General features: G+C 36.8%; 2 protein-coding genes across 2 annotated transcripts in view; one reads left to right on the top strand and one right to left on the bottom strand.

Moving 5' to 3' along the window:
- The window catches only part of FGF2 (fibroblast growth factor 2 (basic)), a 106,659-nt gene extending 100,321 nt beyond the window's left edge, over positions 1-6,338 (top strand). The window contains exon 3 of the mRNA XM_006866266.1: positions 6,153-6,338. Within this exon, the coding sequence (XP_006866328.1) occupies positions 6,153-6,338 (186 nt within the window). The remainder of the gene's footprint in view (positions 1-6,152) is intronic.
- A 257-nt stretch (positions 6,339-6,595) lies between these two features.
- The window catches only part of NUDT6 (nudix (nucleoside diphosphate linked moiety X)-type motif 6), a 55,398-nt gene continuing 39,592 nt past the window's right edge, over positions 6,596-22,401 (bottom strand). Inside the window, exons 4-5 of the mRNA XM_006866283.1 lie at positions 12,263-12,317; positions 6,596-7,203 (exon numbers count right to left, since the gene is read on the bottom strand). Of these exons, the coding sequence (XP_006866345.1) occupies positions 6,806-7,203; positions 12,263-12,317 (453 nt within the window). The 3' untranslated portion in view covers positions 6,596-6,805. The remainder of the gene's footprint in view (positions 7,204-12,262; positions 12,318-22,401) is intronic.

The raw sequence follows: 22,401 nt of genomic DNA, 5'->3' as shown, positions 1-22,401 counted from the left end.
TTCTAAATCTGTATGTAAGTCAAATTTGCACATAAGAGGGAAGTTAGGTATGATTCATATCTAACGTCAGTTAGTCAAATTTTTGAGTATATAACGTATAGGGTATACTTTTCTGTGCATCAAAAAAATAAACACTTTCAGATATATTAAAATATCTTGAACATAATAATACAGTAATAATGATAATGATTTGATGTGTGTCACAAAGTAACACCCATTTTATCAAACAATTACTTTCTAAATTAAAGGTTCTTTCTCTGCTAAGTAAGAATAACAAAAGATCCAGCATTTCATGAAAACAAGGAATTTATTTATGAAAGTGGAAATGCCTTACCTTAGGGTTTCTATGAGCTGGAACCAATTTGATGGCTCTTAACAACAATAACAACAATCCTTCCCTTAAGAATTCTGTGCTCTTAAGGGAAGAAATCTTCCCTTAAGAATTCCAAAACAACAGTTTTGGAATCCTTGAGGGATGTAAATTGTGTCCCTTTTGCATGTTCTTTGAGCTTGGGGAACAAAAAGACATCCAAAGAGGCAAGCATAGGGCTGTGGAGTAGATGGAGTAAGATTTCCCAACAAAAGTCTCGTAGGTCAGCCCTTGCTACCCACCCTCAAAGAATGAACAGGTACCTGTTGTGATGGAAAAAAATTCTTCAGTGCAACTTTCCTGACCTTTTTCTCATCAGGTTCTTAAAACTTCTTCATAATAAGCCCCTGTGATTGTCTAGTGTCCTTCAAGAAAATATATCAAGATTGCCTGTTTGGAATCCCCCAAAACAGTCATCATAACCTTCTGAGCTGACATCTTTTGTCTTGAATTTAATTGGCCCAGTAGATTTCCTTGGGAGCTACTCTTTCATGGGTGGTTTAATGGTAGAATTCTCGCCTGCAATGCGGGAGGCCCCAAGTTCAATTCCTGGCCAATGTGGACCACTGTTTCCCTTTTTGTAGTCCTGGTATGGCACTGTAGGATAAGCAGTGGACCACAAGGTGGTTTGAACTGCAGGTTGGAGGTTCAGATCTACCAGCTGCTCCTCAGAAACTCTGTAGGGGTTGCTATGAGTCAGAACTGATGCTATGGCACTTGACAACAACAACAAAAGAACTAAGACAAGTTTATTACTGAGAGAACTTGTCTGCAGTCATACAATGATCACAGAGACATATTTAACATGTTTTGTTTGGAATAAATCCACACATAATGATAATTATATCACAAGATTATTTGAGATGAATGGCATATACACAAAAGCAATACTCAAAAATTAAGGGATTGTCTCCTAGCTTGTGATGTTGCTATTAAGTGCCATCGAGTCAGTTACAATTCATAGTGACCCTGTACAGGGCTTCCAGGGAGTGACTGGTGGGTTCAAACCACCAACCTTGGGTTTAGCAGTCCAGTACTTAACCAACAGAATCACACAACTCCTTCCTACCTTATATTTATTGTTGTTAAGTGCCGTTGAATCAGTTCTGACTCATAGTGACCCTGTATAGGGTTTCTGAGGAGAGACTGGTGGGTTTGAACTGCCTGCCTGATGGAGTTCTGATGTGGCGCTGTGGGATAAAGCACTGGATTGCAAGGTCAGTTTGAACCACAAGGTTGGTGGTTCAAACTCACCAGCAGCTCTTTGAGAACCCTATACAGGATCACTTTGAGTCAGAACCGGCTTGATGACACTTAACAACAACAACCTGTGGTTAGCAGTCCAGTGTTATCCTACATCGCCACACCAGCCCTTAAAAATCAAAACTGTTAAGTCAATTTTGACTCTATGTTTATCAGAGTAGACCTGTGCTCCATAGGCTTTTTAATGACTGATATTTTAGAAATAAACCATCAGGCCATTTTTCTGAGGTATGTGGGCTTGAGCCTCAAACCTTTCAGATAGCAGCTGTCAGTGCTAACCATTTGCTTCACCATTTGTTGTTGTTTTTGTTATGTTCCATGAAGTTGGTTCACACGTATAGCCAGCCTGTATAGGGTTTCCGAGGCTGTAAATCTTTGTGTGGGCAGAAAGCCTCATCTTTCTCCCACAGAGTGACCGGTTAGCTCAAACCATCAACCTTTTGGTACACAGCCTAGTAGTTATCCTATGGAGCCACCATGTTCCCTCTGCTCCATTCCTTAGAGTCCAGTTATTTACCTTCTCTGTGATGTTGTTGCTCTGATGACGGCATTTTTTTCTGTTATGTTTTGGATGGTGAGTAAATAAACATTGAGGATAGGAAAAAGCTATGCAAACATGTTTATAAATGTTAATAAAATTATATTGCCTTCGTTTTTAATAGAAAGACTGATCTCATACTACTGAGGATGACTTGTAAACAGAATGGAGAAAATTGAAAATTGTACTGACATTGGATTTTTAAATGTCTGGTTGTCTTTCTTTTTAATGCAGTTTAATAAATGTACATGGCTGTACATTCAGCAAACATGCAAGTTTTTCTTTCCAACTGTTTTGGTAAAGGTACAAATACCCTCTGTTAAAAAAATATATATACTGTAAGTTCCATGAGGTATCCACTTAGTCCCTGGTACTTCTTTTCTCTGAAATATCAGGAATTGGCTGCAAAAGCAAACATTATTGGCTTGGTAAGTACTCCGTTAGGCCAAGCATTGTAGGGAGTGCCAGCTAGCAAGGTGGAGTACACTGAATGCCGACAGAACCTCAGAAAATTAAAAATCAGTGTCCTGAATGATGTTTTTTAAGGCTACCTCTTTCTCAAGAGAATTGGCTTGTGAAGGTCATGGCCTATCTGCTCATAATCCTAAAACTGAAGTAAGGAAAGGGAGAGATTTTTATCAATGACACTGAAAATGACAAAATAAAGTAACACAAGGTTAATTTCAATTAACACAGAAGCATAATATAGTTCATTGAAGAGATAGTGAAAGTATTGGATTTGGAGTATCTGCATTCTTCTAGGTATAAAAGTGTATCATTATTATCAACTTTGAATTGTTGTGAACAACTCAAGATAGTCATTGTAACATATAGCTTGGTCCTTGTATAATGGCTTTCTGTAAGAGTATCTATGATTTCTTTGTCAGAAAGACCTAAGTTTCTTATTATTATTGGGTTGCAGAGTGGGCAAACTAGATAAGTTTGTATTTCAGTTTTTAAAAATTCAATTAACAGGTCAAAATGCTAAAACCAATTAAATTTCTATTAGAATTCTTACCCTTAGAAGCAGATTATTGGATCTAATATCATACTATCACTTTAGATGGCTGAGACAAGTATTAGTTGCTTTCAAGTTTTTGGCAGGCCTTTATGCATCATTTTGGTTATTGTGCCAGCTTTTTCCATTGCTTTGCTCATTAATTTAGGGTTTGTTCAAAGTTTATGTAATTGTTTGGATTATCAAAAAGTCAAAGACTGGGAAAAGGTACAAGTATGTTGAATGTAGGTTTTCCTAAACCTGAAATTTTCCAGATTTGAGTATAATAAGCTGAAATCTGGTATAATCATTAATACAAAACCATGTGTTTATGTACTATCTATGTATTTGTTGTTGTTAAGTGCCATCAAGTTAGTTCTGACTCACAGCGACCTTGCATTGGGCTTCTGAGGAGCAGCTGGTGAGCCTGAACTGTTGACCTTGTGGTTCAAACAAATCCTGCAGTCCAGTGCATTAACCCACAGCGCCACACCAGGACTCCTATCTATGTATACATGTAGAATTTTTATCTACTTGTATATGTAGATTCACATCACCTGGTCTTTTCTTCTCAGATCTACTGCTGGTTTTGAATTTCCAACCTTTAGGTTAGCAGTGGGCTCAAGCATGGCAACAATTGTGAGGTTGGCCCAGGACCAGGCAGTGTTTCGTTCTGTCGTGCATAGGGTCGCTATGAGTCGGTACTGACCCTATGGCACCTAACACAACAACAAGGTTAGCAGTGGGGTACTTAACCATTGCACCCCCAGGGCTCCTTATATGCATATGGTTTTCTAGGTGAGTTTATAAAGCCATTCAATTAATATATGTATATAATTGTTATATAAAAGTAAAAGTTTTTCCCTTTTCTCTGTAAAGTTTTTTTTATCTGATTTCCCACCCTCCAGAGGCCAGTGTTGCTCTCTGAAGATGGGTCTTTGTTGCAGACCGTGTAAGCTTGGTCAGAGGTTTGAGGCCCTATAGGCCCAAGTGTAACAAATGAGGCCACTGGCAGTCAATAGCAAATTGTTTTTCATCTTAGTGTTCAGTTATATTTATTAATTGCAGACAAGAAGCCCTTGATATACACAGATAAATGTAATATTTTCCTAAAAGCCCAGACTGTAAAAGTTGCAAGGTCAAGCCTTTCTCCAAAGGATTAACTAAAAATATCTTAGCTACTTCACAATTCTTTGTTCTATAGACAAAGAACCCATCCTCCCTAATCCCTTTTCCAGGTGCAGCCCATTCACCTGGGTGTCTCGAGTCCTCCTGAAAACCTGGCTCAGGAAGCCGAAGCAGCAGGACTCTACCCAAGCCTTTTGTCCTTACCTCTCACCTTCCCCCAGCTGAGCTCAGGGGCTATAGATATGTTAATTGAGCCTGAGAAACCAAGTTGCGGGCCTGGGATTCGAACCAGCGAAGTATGATGTAAAGTTACCTGAATGTCTGGAAAAGTACTGATGTTAGCTGTACCTTGCCTAAGTACCTCCCAGCTTGGTGTGAATCTTCTCCCCTAAATAAAACAGAGGCCCGGGCCTCCCCAGGTGTGCATTACAGGTTGGAGGGCATGCAGTAAAGATTGCAGTGCATTACAAGATGGAGGGCATGCAGTAAAGATTGCAGGGCAGTGAGTTGCTGCCTGCAGAGGCCACGATGCCTGTACTCCCAAGTCTGCCCACCAGTGATGTATCCACCCTGGCTTTGGGGTGCCTCCTTGTCCCCCTCCTTCTGTCTGTCTGTGTATTCTTTTGCTATCTCTACCGTCGCCAGGTATCTCCTCCTCATGAACCGAACCCCTATGTGGAGGCCAGTCCCTGACAGGTTTTGAACATGTACCTTAAATAATGTGATCCAACTATTTGAAAGCAAGTTACTTAGCTACTTATTTTTCTGACAAATAGTTGAATTGAAATAAAGAGTTTACTTGCCTACAAGAGAGATACAGAAATCAATATATTCTACATTCTTATTTTTCATTATTAATTGTTTTGAGAATGTTATTCATATGCAAGATAATGCTTCAATATAGTTTTTTGGCATTATATGTTGTTGCTGTTACACGTCAAGTCAGCTCTAACTCATAGTGATCATATATAAAATAATACAACACTGCCCTATCCTGCACCATCTTCTCAATTGTTTCTATGCCCCATTCATTGTTGCAGCCACTGTGTCGATTCATCTTGTTAAGGCATTATATACCATTAGTTATTTTCTCTAAGATAAACTGTTTTTCATGCCTTAGAAATAACTAATCACTAGAAAATTTCATTTTTATTTAAGGAGTTAATTATATTTCTGTGAATAAAAAGATGAACAAAACTCCTTCTTCATGAAGAGATTACCCTGGGTTAACCTTGAAGCACTATTGTACTGTTGTTATTGTTGTTAAGTGCTGTCAAGTTGATTCCAACTCATAGCAATGCTGTAAAGGGCTTCTGAGGAGTGGCTAGCGGGTTTGAACCACCAACCTTGTGGTTTGCAGTCCAGCTTCTCCAGCAGTGCCACACCAGGACCCTAGTGAAAGTAAAAAGGGTCATCTATCTCTGGACTGGGAGGAATGTGGATGGACTGGAAGCCATATCTTTGGGCTTTTCTGAGTGGAATCTGACTCTTGTAACCCACTTTGTGAAGACCCCTGAAAGCTAAGTTCATGCAATGTTTAAAGTCTAACCCACTGTGGTTTCTGTGCCATCTGTGTGTTCTCACTGCCTACCACTTGACCTGTTTCTTGAGGTCTGATGAATGAATAGTTTCTGAACTTCTACTGAAGAGACGTGCTTGATCCTGTCTTACGGACAGGCTGTGCTCCTGTTTTATATTCTGCAGAGCTAGTCTGGGGCATACTGTGGCCTACTGAATCTTGCTAGTTTCTGTTAGCTCACTGTTGCTGGTTGATCTGAATGAACATGGTGTGATCACAAATGTTTAATATGAAAAGTATAATAATAATAACAACTAATTCTTCCTTTATTTTTCAGAAATGTGTAACAGACGAATGTTTCTTTTTTGAACGACTGGAATCTAATAACTACAATACTTACCGCTCAAGGAAATACACCAGTTGGTATGTGGCACTGAAACGAACGGGGCAGTACAAACTTGGACCCAAAACAGGACCTGGACAGAAAGCTATACTTTTTCTTCCAATGTCTGCTAAAAGCTGATCTTATGGCAGCACCTAATCTCATTTCACACGAAAGAAGAGTGTATTTTAGAAATTTGTTAATGAGAGAAAAAGAAATGTGTACCATCATCTGCTCAGTTGGAGAAACCAGTTAGATTACCTTTTATCTACCATTAGAATATACAGCCATTGCCTGAGTAAACAAAAACAACAACAAAAATTCTTGGAAAACATACAGACTTTCTTTCAGATTGCATTTTCCTTTGTCTTGTGAACCTTACTTACTTATAGCCACAATCTTTTTCATGTATTTACTTTATTTGAAATGGGGCTTTTAAAAAAAAAATGTGTATATTTATAAACAATTTTTCTTCATAAAAACCATGCACATTAGAAAATTAAAGTCAAATATTTAATCATTCAAAATGTCCACTACTTCTTATAATACTGCACACATGAATCAAAATATAAATTACTTTAAAACTATTTAAATATGCAAATGTGAATTTAGTACATTCCTGCCATAGTTTTGTAATTCTCTGGCAGTTCTTTGTGATAGAGTTTATAGAACAGGCCTGTGTAAACTGCTGGAAATTCTTCCCTGGTCAGATCAATTTTGTCAAATCCTTCTCTGGACCCATACAGCAGCAGTCTAGCAACTCTGCTGGTGATGGGAGTTGTATTTTCAGCCCTGACCAAGTCAATAAGATCCATCCACTCACACCTTATGCATTCATGTTGACAAAAATTGATGGTGAATGAACACGGCTTTAGGCGGCAGATGATATACATGTCTGATTTCCCGAAAGCTCCTGGATTGATATGCTGCTGCCGAATACTCAGGAGGGATCTGAATTCTGATTTGATACCAGTCTCTTCAAAAACTTCTCGAACTGCTGTATCTCCTACATGAAAGAAAGATGTACAAATCAACAAGAAGCATATTTCTAGAAACGTCATCATCAAAGATTTCCAGTTAAAGTTACATTATCTAAATGTTTGAAAGTAAAACTCCACTCTAAGACAGTGAAGTTTGTAGCACAAATTCTTTGCCTTCTGGGCATCCTGAAATGGTGTATACTACCAAAATATTTTCTTACCACTGTATATCTAGAAAGTTTTTAAAATGCTGAATATTTATTTGGCTGCTACTTACAGGTTTATCCACCTGTGCAGTTTTTGTGTCCCATCTTTCTAACCTCATCTGTCTTTCACTACTTCCCAAACAGATACTTCAAAAGTTAAAATTCATGTTACAGCTCTGCAGTTGATATTTCTGCATATTACTTAATGGCTTGGCTGTAAACCAGAATGTCACTGGTTTGAATCCACTAGCCATTCAATGAGAGAAAGATATGGTAGTCTGCTTTCATAAAGATTTTAGCCTCAGAAACCCTACAGGCCAGCTCTACTCTGCCCTGTATATATGGGGTCACCTGATTTGGAATAGATTCAACTTGAACAGGCTTGGTTTATCCTGTTCCTGATCATCTATCAAAACTTCCTAAGCTTGTACATATCAGCACTGAGAATAAGAGATCCATTTTTCCTTATCATAAAATCTGTTAAGCTGCAAAATATATTGAATTTTGTAATGCCTCTGATTTCTCCTGGCAAACTTGTGTGGGACTGTCAAGCCCCATAAGGCATTGAGCAGATTCCTTCATAAGCATCTTGAAGAGAAGTGACTGCCCTGTAGTTATGCTGTCAGTGGACTCACACTAGTGATGGGCATTTCCTTTGTTTTTTGAGATAAGATTTCAAAGAACTTTAATTTTACTCCTGCAACACCAAAATGCTGCAGTTACTTCCCTGGAAGTTTTCAAAGAACTTGCAACATACAAACTTTTATAATGTAATAAATGTTTTCATATTTCTTCAATTATAGGCATATTTCTGAGACAGTGTTTTTATTTCCATTTAAGGCATTTTTGAGGTTGCTTTTTCTAAATGTCCATATGAACTCCCTAACTGGGCTTGCCTTAATTTTGTGATGCTCTGTCATTGTCTTTCAAAACATTTATGAGTTTTATTTACAGTCTTCTCTGCCCACTTTGCTGGGAAGTGTCACAATTACCCCAGGCAAAGTTTTCCTTCAAATGTTATTTATGCCCCCATTATTTTTATTTGTCAAATATGGTTGTTGTTAAGTACCATGGAGTCAGTTCCAACTCACAGCAACCTTGTATATGGTTTCTGAGGAGCGACTGGTGAATTTGAACTGCCAATTTTTCAGTTTAAACCAACCTTACAGTCTAGTGCACTATCCCACAGTGCCACACCAGTAGTTTTGGTAAAGAATAGGCAGGGAAGCAGAAACTGAGGAAAAATGTCTCAATTCTCATGTGCTGTCCTGTAGATTATTTTAGAAGTTCCCTCGGTAAACTCTTGTTTTTTTTTGTTTAAGGAACTGCTCTGGAAAGATACATGGAAGAGTAAAATGTTCTGGAGTATAAAGCATTTATCTGCCCATTTTGGATTCCATGTCCACTTCCCTTATAATTGGGACTTTTAAACTGAAAAAATAAATGAGACTGTAGGTTAAAAAAAGAGGAATCTTCCTTAATAAGAAAAAGAATTTTGAATTTGGCATACAGCACATAAAAGGGGACTTCAGAAAAAAACTTTTTGAAGTTCTCTCATATTTGCTATTAAATTTGTTATTAAAGATTGTGGTACAAGTGTTAATATCTATATAACGTTAGTGCCGTCAAGTGGGTTCTGACTCATAGCAACCCTGTATAGGGCTTCCTAGGAGCAACTGGTGAGCTTGAACTGCCGACCTTGCATTTCAAATTGACTTTGCAGTCCATTGCATTAACCCACAGCACCTAATTAAGAGTTAGCATTACCTCATGACTCTCAGCCTTTGATGTCATAAAAGGAAGCACAGAATGGGACTAATGAATGAATTTGCCCCTGTTCAGCAATCACCATAGCAGTTGATTCAAAAGCTGTAGTTCTGAATAGTTTAACTTGAAACAACATTATCACCAACTTGACTGAAAACTGAATGAGCAAATTTTTATCCAATGTGTGAGAGATCCTTTGCACTACAAGGTGGAAATCTCTTCCCCAAGGATTTGCACATGAACTTAAACTTTTTATCAAGATTTGTTGTTGTTTAGTGCCTTCAGATAAAAGTGCTTTGTTTTGTTGTACCTGTTATTTTAATACACTGTAAGCTGAACTAAAGGAACCGTGGTAGCAGTAGATTACTGGCTGGGCTGCTAATTGTAAGGCTAGCAGTTTGAATCTACCAGTCACTCTATGGGAGAAAGATGAGACTTTCTGCTCCTGTACAGATTTACAGCCTTGGAAACCCTATACAGGTTTGCTGTGAGTCAGAAGCTATTCAGTGACACACAACCACCACCAAACTGAAATGAAGTAACATTTACTGTTTTATAGCTATGAAGAACATATGCAAAACCAAGAGGCTTTTGTTTTCATTTTTGTTGATTAAGAGATATGTTTAAATACGTCATAGTGTTTTGTTTGGGTAAAGAATAATAGTGAAATGGAGTTAATATTTGTTATTTGTATTTCATAATATTTCATTATAGGACTAAGGTGAAAACAAAATAATAGGAAACGTTTTAAGAAATGTAGGGTTTCCTGGTATTTTCCTCTGATTCTTCTGCAGCTGTGATCTCTGACTAGACTATGACCAAATGCAGGTGATTTTCTTCCTGTCAGTAGCAACTTGTCCATTTTTAACATTGACTCTTTAGATCTTCTTTGCATCCCTAGGGTATTATACTTAAGCTTTGAGAACTGCTTTCATTTTGTATGTGACCTTCCTAATTTTCTTTTCTTAATAATAATGCTTCATTTACCTAAAATTATCAAAGAATGACAATTTTCAAACAAATGTACTTTCCAGGTAACTAGTGTTTACTAAAGAGCCAATATGAATGTTTAGCCTTTTGCGATGACAGCATTCCTAATGTATATTATATAACTTTCCTAAATACAGGGCTTACAGAAAATAATTTAAATAATTCATGGATGATTTCGCTTTACCATTAAGAATGTTTATTATAATACTGTGTTATAAAACAAGAATATCTTCATCTAGACATAGTCTTTTAGACTTCTATGAGTACTGTCAGTTACTACTTTTAGCTGCTTTTAGGGTTTTATGAATTCTAAGGTGAAGCTTTAATTTATACTACTAGGAAACACAGCAAATACCAGTTGCTGCTCAGATACCTTTGGTTTTTCTTTTTCTTAATGCCACATGGTTCAGACATATGTTTAATCTGTAGATATCTCTAGATAGGACTGTTGTGACAACCACACAAACTTAAAAAATAGTACTGAATTCTTAATTACTTGGATTTAAAGAGAGGTACTGGATTATACTTCAACCTAAAATGATATATATTTGAATTGGAAATAGATTTTTTCAATTAGATTTAACTATATTTGCACTCAGAGGATCCACAGTGATTCAAATATTTTAAAAATCAACTCATTTGAGAAAGCAAAATTCAGGAGAAGAAATTACACAAACCTTCTGCAGACTACTTTTTGCACAATATTCCTTTGGACAGCTTCCTCACAACAATGCAAAAGATAAGCTAACTAGTTTGCATAGGCTCACACATCATATAAGGGTTGTTGTTGTTGTTAATGTGTTATGGGTCGGTTCCGACCCATAGCGACCCTGTGTAGGGTTTCCAAGTTGCAGCTGGAGAGCTTAATCCGCCAACCTTGCAGTTCAAATGGCTTTGCAGTCTGGTGCATTAACCTACAGCACCACACCACATCATACATATAAGGGCAGTGTGAGGCAATTAGTTGTTCCAAAGTAGATAGCCTTTTCTTTCAGCACTACAAAAACCTCTTTTGTGTCACTAGAAGACCTAAGCAAAATCTAAGCATAAAGTCCATAACTACTAAATAAGTAACAAAAACAAAAACGTGTTCTTGATATATCTTAATTTAGGATTTTTAGGAGGTGGCCTATGTATTATGTAAAATGTTTTGATCTGTGTAACATTTTTTAATATCAAGTTTTAGATAATACACAGTTTTCAATAAAGTATTTAGATATAACTAGGAAATTGCCTATATAAACGCTGGCTAAAGAGAACAAAAGCATGCATACCGAGGGAAGGATTATGGAGAAATAGACTGGTATTAAATGAATTATCTATTGATTTATTTTGATGGAAATTTACTCTGACCTAATGGTTTATGGAGTAAGCAGGAAATTCTATGTTTATTCTTTTATCTGTTTCCTGTAAAAACAATGACATAAAGAATTCTCAGATTACTTCATATCTCTTTGTCTTAAATAAAGAACTCAGAAAATTGTTTAGGGGTTATTTCTCATTTGAGACTTTCTCATCTGACATTTTATTGTGTTTTGGTTTCCTAACTACTTAAAAGAAATAATAGATAAAAATTATAAAAAGAGAGAAGAATTAGACCACTACCGGTCTATAATTGAAACATGAAGGAGCAAGTGTTTAATCCATGTAGGTTTCAGTTTTTGATGCTTATTTCAAAGTTCATTTAAACATTACACGTTTAGTGGTTGGAGTGGTAACAACCTTTTTTTTTTTTTTTTTAATTCTTCCTTCTGTGATTGAATGGTTAGGAATTTATCTTTTTAATACCAACACCAACTTTAGTCATATCCAAAATAACCTTTAAGTTTACTGATCTAAAGTGTCTGATTTCCAAACAAATTGTTCTAGAAACATTCCCAAACAGAAGAATAGGTGGTATGCTCCTACTGGTATTATTTATCCTAATGAAATAGGTTATAATGGTATAAATTTTGCTTCTAATTTTACATCAGCCCTAAAGTAACTTCTCTGAAGTTTCCTGACCCAGTCTAAAATAGTTATAAAAATTTAAACCACATTCTTTGGTATTGTAAAGCAAGAACGTAAACACTTGAATTTCCTCAACATTTTCAGGCCAATTAAAAATATATAGGCTACATACCAATATCTTCTCCAGGCTCTGACAGGCCTCCTGGAAACTTCCACATATTTTTTAACTGCAGAATAAAGTCAGAAAATAAAGTTAATATATCATTCATTCACTAACACATACACTCAATCATTAGCTCACACAGTTACTCACACTCACACAAATGCAGATTCCATAAAATCCATCCATAATTAATTGGTCAAGGTGGTTGAGGTTGTTTTGATCATTGCAAGAAAAAAATTCCCAGCTTTCTTCTGCCCTTTTATTGAGGATCCAGGGGGATGAGGGGTGACTGATGGAATCTTTTCCTACCTTTTTCTTCTGGAACAGAAGTGGTTTCGTTTGGTTAATGGATAATAAATTCTATATGAATATAATAGTGGAGAGAAACATCTACTGAATTTGTATAATTTAAAATTTTTTGCTGCTAGTTAACTAGTTGACAAATAGGAAAATCTTACAGATGCTGCTATAACTAAGTAGAAAATACAGTATAAATTTAATCACTAAAGTATATTGTTTTTAATTTTCACATTTATTTCCTATATTATGTTTCTATCAGATATGTTACTCTTATGATTTCTATTATTCTATGTGTTATTGATTTTATGTAAAAAATGTAGTTGCTATTCATGAGTAGTGTTAAACAAAATAAACTAGTTGGAGTTTGTATCTTCTTGTGTACCATTTATTTATCTTTTTTTGGTGGGGCATGGCAGATGGGAAGATCTGATCTGGGAATGAGGATAAGCATAGAAAAAAATAGATTAAACACAGCTATGAGATACCCTGGAATACTATTCTTAATGCTGGCATGATTATTTTTCTTGCTGGAGTCCTGCTTATTTCTACCCATCACCATGACAAAAACTGAAAAATGACTGAGAAATTATATTCATTAGGAACAGCAACTTTGAGCTAGTATACCTTATAATCTTCATTCATAAAACAAGTGTATGGACCTTTTAATAGTGTACTTTGTGACCCACTCATTTCCTGGATGAGTGCTTCTTAAAAGAATGTGTCATTTCCCAACTACGCTAAGTTGGAGACTAGTGGCACCGTTCCCAGAGTTTCCACAGACTGTTGATTATGTGGGTACAGAATTCAGGCTTTCCACCCTTCTGTGTCTGGTTGAGACTTGAGATTAATTTATAAAGCATATTATGTTTTATTGATGTAGAGCTATCTCTAAGTATATTTCTGTATCATTGCACTGTCTTTTGGGTTTCTTTTTGCAATCGTTCCAGAAGTTTTATTTCTAAAACAAAAATTTTTTAAACTATACAGCCTTGTCTGATACGATGCTGGATGTTACCACCAAAAATTCTATTTCTGATTAAATAATGGAACAGAAAAATGCTTTCAAAAACAAAAAAAGTCAACTTTTAAAATCTTTTCTTAGACTTGACTGTAAATAGATTAAAGTTGGAAATATGAATATATTAGAAGGGAAAAATGGTAGATATACAGACTTAAACACTTCATATAAATTCGATTTTTATGATTTCATAAATTAAACTATATAATTGAAAGATTAAGTATATTTGCATATTGAGTAAATAGCTTGTGACATTATCTGGCATCTCTTAAAGACCATATTTTTAAACACTTTTTTTTTTTCCTCTAAAAGCTTGAGCCTGAAGTTGGTTTTAAGTTATGTGGCTTAAAAATTTTTATTACTATTTGTTGTTGTTGTTGTTAAGTGCTGTCGGGTCGATTCTGACCCATGGTGACCCTGTACAGGGTTTCCAAGGAGCAACTGGTGAACTTGATTACTATAGACATGGTAAACCAAAAGAATTAAACATATCTTCCCTTTTTCCCCCTTAATTAAAAAAAGTCTCAATAACTGGGTAGGGTTAGCAATATAGCAATAATATTAAAATACTAGCTGAAAAAAAAAATTACCAGCTAAGAATCATATACCCAGCAAAACTGTCCCTCAAACATCATGGTGAAATTAGAACATTTCCAAAGGAATTAAAAGAATTTATGAAAAAAACAGACCAACTTTACAAAAATAATAAAGGGAGTTCTTTGTACAGAGAACCAACAACAGCAGGCAACAACCTGAGATTAACACGCACAAAATATCACCCAGAAGTCAAACCAGACACAGAAGTAACCAAAGTTAAAACAAATCTACAAGACTGAAAATAGGGAACCAGAAACAACACTTGGCCAACAAAAATAATCACAAAGTAAAAAGAAGGAATAAGGTAGTTATAGTAGTAGTAGTTGTAGCTAAGTACTTTGGACCCGGTTCTGACTCATAGCAACACTGTATAGGGTTTCTGAGGAGTGAATAGTTGTTTTGAACCACCAACCTTGAGGTTAGCCGTCCAGTGCCACACCAAGACTTCTGTGTAATTATAGAACTTCCAAGTAAAGAGTAAATCAAGTAGCTTTCAAGAAAAAATAAAAAGATACCTAACTGCAACCTTAAAACACCAAGCTCTAATCCTAGCCCTAACCCAATCCCTACCCATTACTTCTAACTATGACCCTAACACTACATGAAGCCCTAGACTTACCTTGTTGCTGTTGTTAAATGCTGTTCAGTTGGTTCCAACTCAGAGCAACCCTATCAAGCATTTCCAAGGCTGTAAATCTTTATGGGATAGAAACCCTCATTTTTCTGCTGAGCAACTGGTGGGTTTGAACTAATGACCTTGTGGTTTCACAGTCCCATGTTTATCCTACAGTGCCACCAGTCTTCATTGGCCTACTCAAGATTTAGCCATAGTCTTAATCCTAACTCGTGATTCCTTTATTATTGTTGCTCCCACAAAAAAGAGGGTAAAAAAAGCATAGCTAATGTATATTGAATGCCTACTATGTTCCAGACAGTTGTGGTTTTTCTAAGACTTACACATGTTTAAACTTTACAGTAATCCTATTACAATAATCCTATTACTATTCTAAGTCTTCTATGAAACCAAGGACATAAAAAAAGGTTTAATAACACAGCTCCTGAATGGTAAACTCAGGATTAAAATCTAGGTAGCCCAATTATGGCTAACTTTAAAAAAAAAAAAAAAATTAAAATGTTGATTTGATATTTGCTCATTAATCCTTAATTACTATTTGCTGCTGTTTCATAAACTTTTTGACCTTTTCCACTGACTTAACTGTAACATTCTATGTAAACCCAACTGGCATCTGTACCTTAAGACTCATTCAGGGCTTGTGAATTTGAATTAAAATCTAGTTTGATGTCAAGTGTCTGTATCTCCCAATTACCCAATGAGTTCCCTATCTAGAATCTTCTAACTGGTTTGAGATTTATTCTGTCTTTCCAGTATATTGTTCCATCAGGAAAATTTTAATGTGGAAGTGTTAAGGGTGGGATTCTGAAAATTTAGTCTTTTTTAGTTCAGTTTTTCTGTTTTCATCTTTGTTTTCCCTTCCTATAAATGAAGACAAAAAAATCTCTGTTTCAAGTGTAAAATTCCATGATCCTTTTTTTTCTTAATCTTTAAAAAAAGGAACTTTCCACTTGCTTCTAAAAGAAATATCCTTAAGTTTTCTAGTGCCTGGCTGCTTGCTGGGTGCTCATCTACATTCCCATATATAACCCTTTCTTGCTTTGAGTTGATGAGGTCTTCTAGGTCCATCAGTAAACCTGATTTTTACATCCTACAAAAGTAAAGCATCTTTTTAACTTATAAAAATGCATGAATTTTAAATCATAATAAGAGTAGTTGCATCATATTTCAGAGTGGTGAATGGGCTGAAATTTTTTTCCTATAGATTTTCCAAGGATAAATCTGACATTATTATGGGGGTGGAAGTAGACTGAATGGAAAATAAAAGCCAGTGTGGATAACACAAGGTTGGTTCCATCTTTGATGATATAGCCCCTCCTTCCTGAGGAATTGATCCAAGAAATAGACATTTTAGATATCAACAAAAGGTAAATATTACTTTTCTAATGCATTTTTCAGATACTAACCATTAATAAGAATGCAAGACATTTTCTCTGCTAAAACAATTTCAATTATAATGGTACTATTTCTTTTGAAACTTGGCCTGAAGACACACTCAAGTTTATTTTAGAGTTTCTAGGATGGGGGCAGGGAGAGAAATGACTCATTTTCTGATCATTTTTCTCACTATTTTCCTACCCCACAGACATCTTCTGTTTTCCAGAGCAGAGGATTAGTTTCAGGGCCCTCCCTGGGTGTGGCCCCTGAAATCCTAACCAGGAGTTTATGTAAGCAGAACCCCCAAAAGACTAGTATTTTCTTTTGGTCATATCCCAAGAACCTTAAACAACGGCACAGAACTTGCTAACCTCTTCCTTTAGATTGCCTACTCCAATTTTATCAGATGTCAGATATTTGGATATTACTTGCACTATTTTCATCTCTAATGCTACTACATTACTACTACCTTTCAGAATTCAGAGCTACAATAGCATCATTACTTCTACTAGTGAAATAGAAGCTCCTGTAGAGTCTTACCAGGCTTTTACATTGTTGTTGCTAAGTGCCATCAAGTGGGCTCTGACTCTTAGTGACTCTGCATAGGGTTTCCAAGGAGCAGATGGTGAGCCTGAACCACCGACTTTGTTATTCAAATCGACCTTGAGGTGCATTATCCTGCAGTTGCACACCAGGACTCTGCCAGTCTCTTATAGGCTTGTTCATTTACTACAAACAACTGGCTAATAAGCACTGAACTACTAACCAGAAGTTAGTAGTTCAGTGCTTATTCTCTCTGTGAGAGAAAGATGAGGATTCTGCTCCCATAAAGATTTACAACCTTGGAAATACTTTACAAGATTGATATGAGTCAGAATTGACTTGACATCTAACAACAAGGTGCTGGGCAAACAGAAAACAATGTGTAATAAGACCAGCTATCTCTTTATCCTGTACTTCACATTCTGCATAGCACTTAGCCCCACCTTACATATTATACATTTGTTTATTTTTGTGTATTACCTATTTGAAAATAAACTCCACATATTGAATTTTTTCTTTGTTCACTGAGTTTAGAATAGATAATACAGCCTAGTAGGTTTGTGTGTTAAGTGCCATGGAGTTGGTTCTAACTCATAGCGACCTTGTATAGTGTTTCCAAGGAGCAGCAGGTGGATTTGAACTGGTGACCTTGAAGTTAGCAGTCCAGTGCTTATTCTACATCATCATTTGGTAGAGGAATTCAGTAATTCTCATATCTAGTGAATTAATTAATAGATCCCTACTTGTGGCTCTTTAGCACTCAGTTTAGGTCAAGCCACTGTTAGATTTCTTTTTACTCAAAATCATAGGAGCAGGGACCAAGGATTGGAATGTATAGGTAGTGAAGGAGAAAGGTCATTTTAACTGTGTGCAAATACTCATGGTAAGGGTTAAATTTTATTCAAAAGCTGACACTTAACATTAATGCCTGAGAAGAATGAGATGCTTAAACAAAGGAGAAAGAACTAGCTCAGATGTCTGAAAAAAATGCTAATTAGTTACTTATGGTTAATAGCTATCATCATGCTTAATTTCCACCTATCACCAAAACAATTACAGAAGTGAAGTATGGACACCTTGTCTCACTTTAGTTCTTTATAACAGCATTGAACTTTACATGAATATTCAGTTTTCATATTTGGTTGCTCTTTTAGATGAATCTGCGTACAACATTAAAAATGTCAAAGAATATCCTATTTGGGAAGATAATTCCTACTTAATTCTCAAAGAAAAAGTCTTAGATAATTTGAATGCCTCTAGCTTTTATGAATTGTCACTGTCTTGAAACAGGGGTGACAAAAACTGATTTGCAAACATGACTAGGTATTGAAAAGCAGTTCTTCCTCATGCTTAAACAACCAAACATTGCACAGCCACTGTAGAAAGCAATTTTGTGGTTCCTGAAAAGTTGAGCATAGAGCTACCATAATTGGTGGTGGTTGTGTGCCACTGAGTTTGTTCTGACTCTTAGAGACCCTGTATAGGATTTCTGAGGCTATAAATCTTTACAGGAGCAGAAAGCCTCATCTCACTCCCATGGTAGATCTGAACTACCCATTGCAGTAAGCAGCCCAGCCCATAATCCACTATGCTACTATATAACCTACCAATCCCACTTCTAGGTATTACCCAGAAGAAGTGAAGGCAGGACCACAAACAGAAGCCTGTACACCAATGTTCATTGCAGCACTTCTCACAAGAGCAAAAAGGTGGAAACTATAGTAGTGTCCATCAACAGATGAATGATCAACAAAAAGTGGTATGCACACAGTGAGATAATACTGCCATAAAGAGAAATGAAGTCATGATTCAACATGGATGAACCTTGAACACATGTTGAGCACAGTAAGTCAGTTTCAAAAGGACAAATGTATGGTCTCACTTATATGAAATAAGCAAATATGTACAAAGACAAGTTTATTAGTGGTAACCAGGAGTGAGTGGGAGGGAATAAGGAAGGGCTTTGCTTAGGAAGCCATAGATTTTATTTTAAGGGAGGAATGATTTAGAATGGGACAGTGAAAATGGCTGAAATACTTGAAAAACCATCGTCACTGTAATTTCACATATGCTTTGCTATGCACATTTCTATCACATCAAAAATAATGAAAAGAATCAATCATTGGCAAGTTTCAAAATCAGCAAATGAAGGGTTGTTGTTGTAAACTGCAGTCCAATCGATTCTGACCCATAGCAATCCTGTATAGGGTTTCCAAGGAGCAGCTGGTGAGCTTGAACCACCGACCTTGACCTTGCAGTTCAAACAACTTTGCAGTCTGAAGCATTACCCCACAGTGCCACACAAGGAAGCTTAATGTGGTGGTTTGGTGGTTCTCAACTTCTGTGTGCAGCAGAATCACCAAGAGGGTTTGTTAACATAACAATTCCTGGGCTCCACCTCCAGAGTTTCTAATTCTGTAAGTCTGGGGTAGGTCTGAGATTTTGCATTTCTAATAAATTCCTTTGGTGATGCTGCTACTATCTCTTAGCCGGAAACTGATCATTTTGCATTCTGCCTAGTGATGCTGGAGCTAGGATTCTGCCAAGTGAATTCTGCTTTGGCTCTTTTTTTAAAAAAAACAAAAAAACTTTTCAATAGTCTGCAGGGCTGGAGGAATAAGGGACTAGCTCCTTCCTGTCTTCCTTCTGATGAGTATCACCCCAGTAATGCTGATTCACTATGTCAGCAGTCAGTTCTGGCCCATGGCAACCCTGTATACAGTTTCCAAGGAGTGGTGGTAAGCTTGAACCTTGCTGTTCAATCAGCCTTGCAGTCCAGTGCATTAACCCACAGCACCACACCAGGACTCCTTCCTATAGCATCATCCAAATACAACTTGTAGCTTTCTAACATTTGCAACAGAGGTTTCATTCTGTGATCCCTAAAAGATACATCGCAACCTGGTTCCTCATTTTTAGAGATTTAGATCCCAGCTCCTTCTGAGTTCAGACATAACAGTACCAGCTGAACACTTCCTCTCAAAGGTCTGAAATTCTCTGTCTGTTAGATGAGGATGATAATAGGTTTGATAATTAAGTTAGCTAATTAACTAGTGGCTACTAATCAGGCTTCTAAACTCAAGGAGAGCAGTTTGAAACTATCAGCAGTTCTGCAGGAGAAAAATGAAGCTTTCTGCTCCTGTAAAGCATAGATTGACAGAGAACTTCCAGAGGTTCAAGCTGGATTCAGAAGAGGCCGTGGAATGAGGGATATAATTGCTGATGTCCTATGGATCTTGGCTGAAACCAGAGAATACCAGAAAGATGTTTACCAGTCACTGGAGAAGGATATCATGTTTGGTAAGGTAGAGGGTCAGAGAAAAAGAGGAAGACCCCCAGCAAGATGGACTGGCAATGTGGCAGTATCGCTGGGCTCAAGTGTGGCAACAACTGTGAGGTTAGTCCAGGACCATGCAGTGTTTCGTTCTGTTGTGCATAGGGTTGCTATGAGTCGGTACTGACTCCATGGCACCTAACAACAACAACAACATGGAAGACCAGTTAATACAACTATTATTCAAATTTATGCACCAACTACTAAAGCCAGTGATGATGAAATTGAAGAATTCTACCACCTTCTTTAATCTGAAATTAATTAAACATGCAATTAAGATGTACTGATAATTACTGGTGATTGGAATGCATAGGTTGAAACAAAAAGTTAGGATCAGTAGTTGGTGATAGAAAGGATGCTGGAGATAGCACGATAGAGTTTTGCAAAACTAATGAATTCATCATTGCAAATACCTTTTTTAAACAACATAAACAATGGCTATACACATGGACCTCACCAGATGGACTACATAGAAACCAAATTGACTACATTATGGAAAGAGACAGTGGAATAGCTTCATAATATCAGCCAAAACCAGGTCAGGGGCAGCCTGTGGAACAGACCATTAATGGCTCATATGCAAGTTCAGGCTGAAGCTGAAGAAAATTTTTAAAAGTCTATGAGAGCCAAAGTATGACCTTGAACATATATCCCACCTGAAGTTAGAGATCATCTCAAAAATAGACTATATGAATTTGACACTATTAACCAAACTTGAGAAGAGTTGTAGATGACATCAAGAACATCATACAGGTGTTCTTGTCATTAAGAAGGCAAGAAAGAAGGAAAAGACCAAAATGGATGTCAGAAGAAACTCAGAAACTTGCTCTCCAGTGTCGACATGCTAAAGCAAATGGATAAGTGAGACGGTAAAAGAGCTGAACAGAAAATTTCAGAGGACAGTCAAGTATTACAATGAAATGTGCAAAGACTTGGAGTTAGAAAACCAACTCTAGCAGAAAAGAATTGCAGAAAAACATAAGCCTCGCCTTGTAATATTGAAGGGTTCTATGGTGCTGTGGGTTAATGCACCAGGCTGCAAAGCCATTTGAACTGCAAGGTCGATGGTTCACGTTCACCAGCTGCTCCTCGGAAACCCTATACAGGGTTGCTATGGGTCAGAACCAACTCGATGGCACTTCACAACAACAACATGGGGCAAAATATTGAATGATGTAGAAAGCATCAAAAGAAGATGGAAAGAATGCACAGAGTCACTGTACCAAAAATAAATGGTCAATGTTCAATCATTTCAAGAGGTAGCATATGATCAAGAGATAAACAATACATACCAAAGGCAGAAGTCCAAGGTGCACTGAAGGCATTCACAAAGAACAAGGCTCAGGGAACTGATGGAATAAAAACTGAGACTGCACTGGAGAAACTAACTCATCTATGCCTGTCCAACTTATTGGAAGAAGTCGATATTTGTGCCCATTCCCAAGAGAGGTGACTTAACAGAATGCAGAAATCATTGGACAATATCATTAATACCACATGCAAATAAAATTTTGTTAAAGATAATTTTAAAAATGGCTACAGTAGTATATTGACAGGGATTTGCCAGAGGTTCAGGCCAGATTCAGATGGGGACATGGAATGATGGATATAATTGTTGACATAATCAAATTTTGCTGAAAGCAGAGAATACCAGAAAATGCTTACCTGTGTTTTATTGACTATGCAAAGGATTTCAATTGTGTGTTTCATGATAAGCTATGGACAACACTTTGTAGAGAAAGAGTATTTTGGAACACTTAATTGTGCTCATAAGGACCCTGTACATAGACCAGAGCAAAAGGACACTGAATGGTTTAAATTAAGGAAAGGTGTGCGCCAGGATTGTATTCTTTCATCATACTTATTCAGCTGTGTGCTGTGCAAATAACCCAATAAATTGGATTATGTGAAGAACAACATGGAGGAATACTTATCAACAACCTACAATATGCAGATGATAAAACCTTGCTGGCTGAACACAAAGAGGACTTAAAATATTTATTGATGGAGGTCAAAGACCACAGCCTTCAGTCTAGGCTGCACCTCAATGAAAAGAAAATTAATCTTCACTACTGGACCAATAAATAACATCAAAATAAATGGAGAAAAGATTGAAGTTGTCAAAGACTTCATTTTGCTTGGATCAACCATCAACACTCATGGAAGCAACAGTTAAAAAAATCAAATGATGCATTGCATTAGGCAAATCTGCTGCACAAGACCTCTAAAGTGTTTAAGAACAAAGTTGTTGGGAGAACAAAAAAGATGGTGGATCGGGTAGACGTGCAATAAAGGAGCTCCGCCAACAACAACACAGAATACCCGACCGAGCAGGCTCAGGGGAC

The sequence above is a fragment of the Chrysochloris asiatica genome, unplaced genomic scaffold (genome assembly GCF_000296735.1).
Source record: "Chrysochloris asiatica unplaced genomic scaffold, ChrAsi1.0 scaffold00088, whole genome shotgun sequence".
Classification (NCBI taxonomy): Eukaryota; Metazoa; Chordata; class Mammalia; order Afrosoricida; family Chrysochloridae; genus Chrysochloris; species Chrysochloris asiatica.
This window is presented reverse-complemented; position numbering and strand designations above follow the sequence as displayed.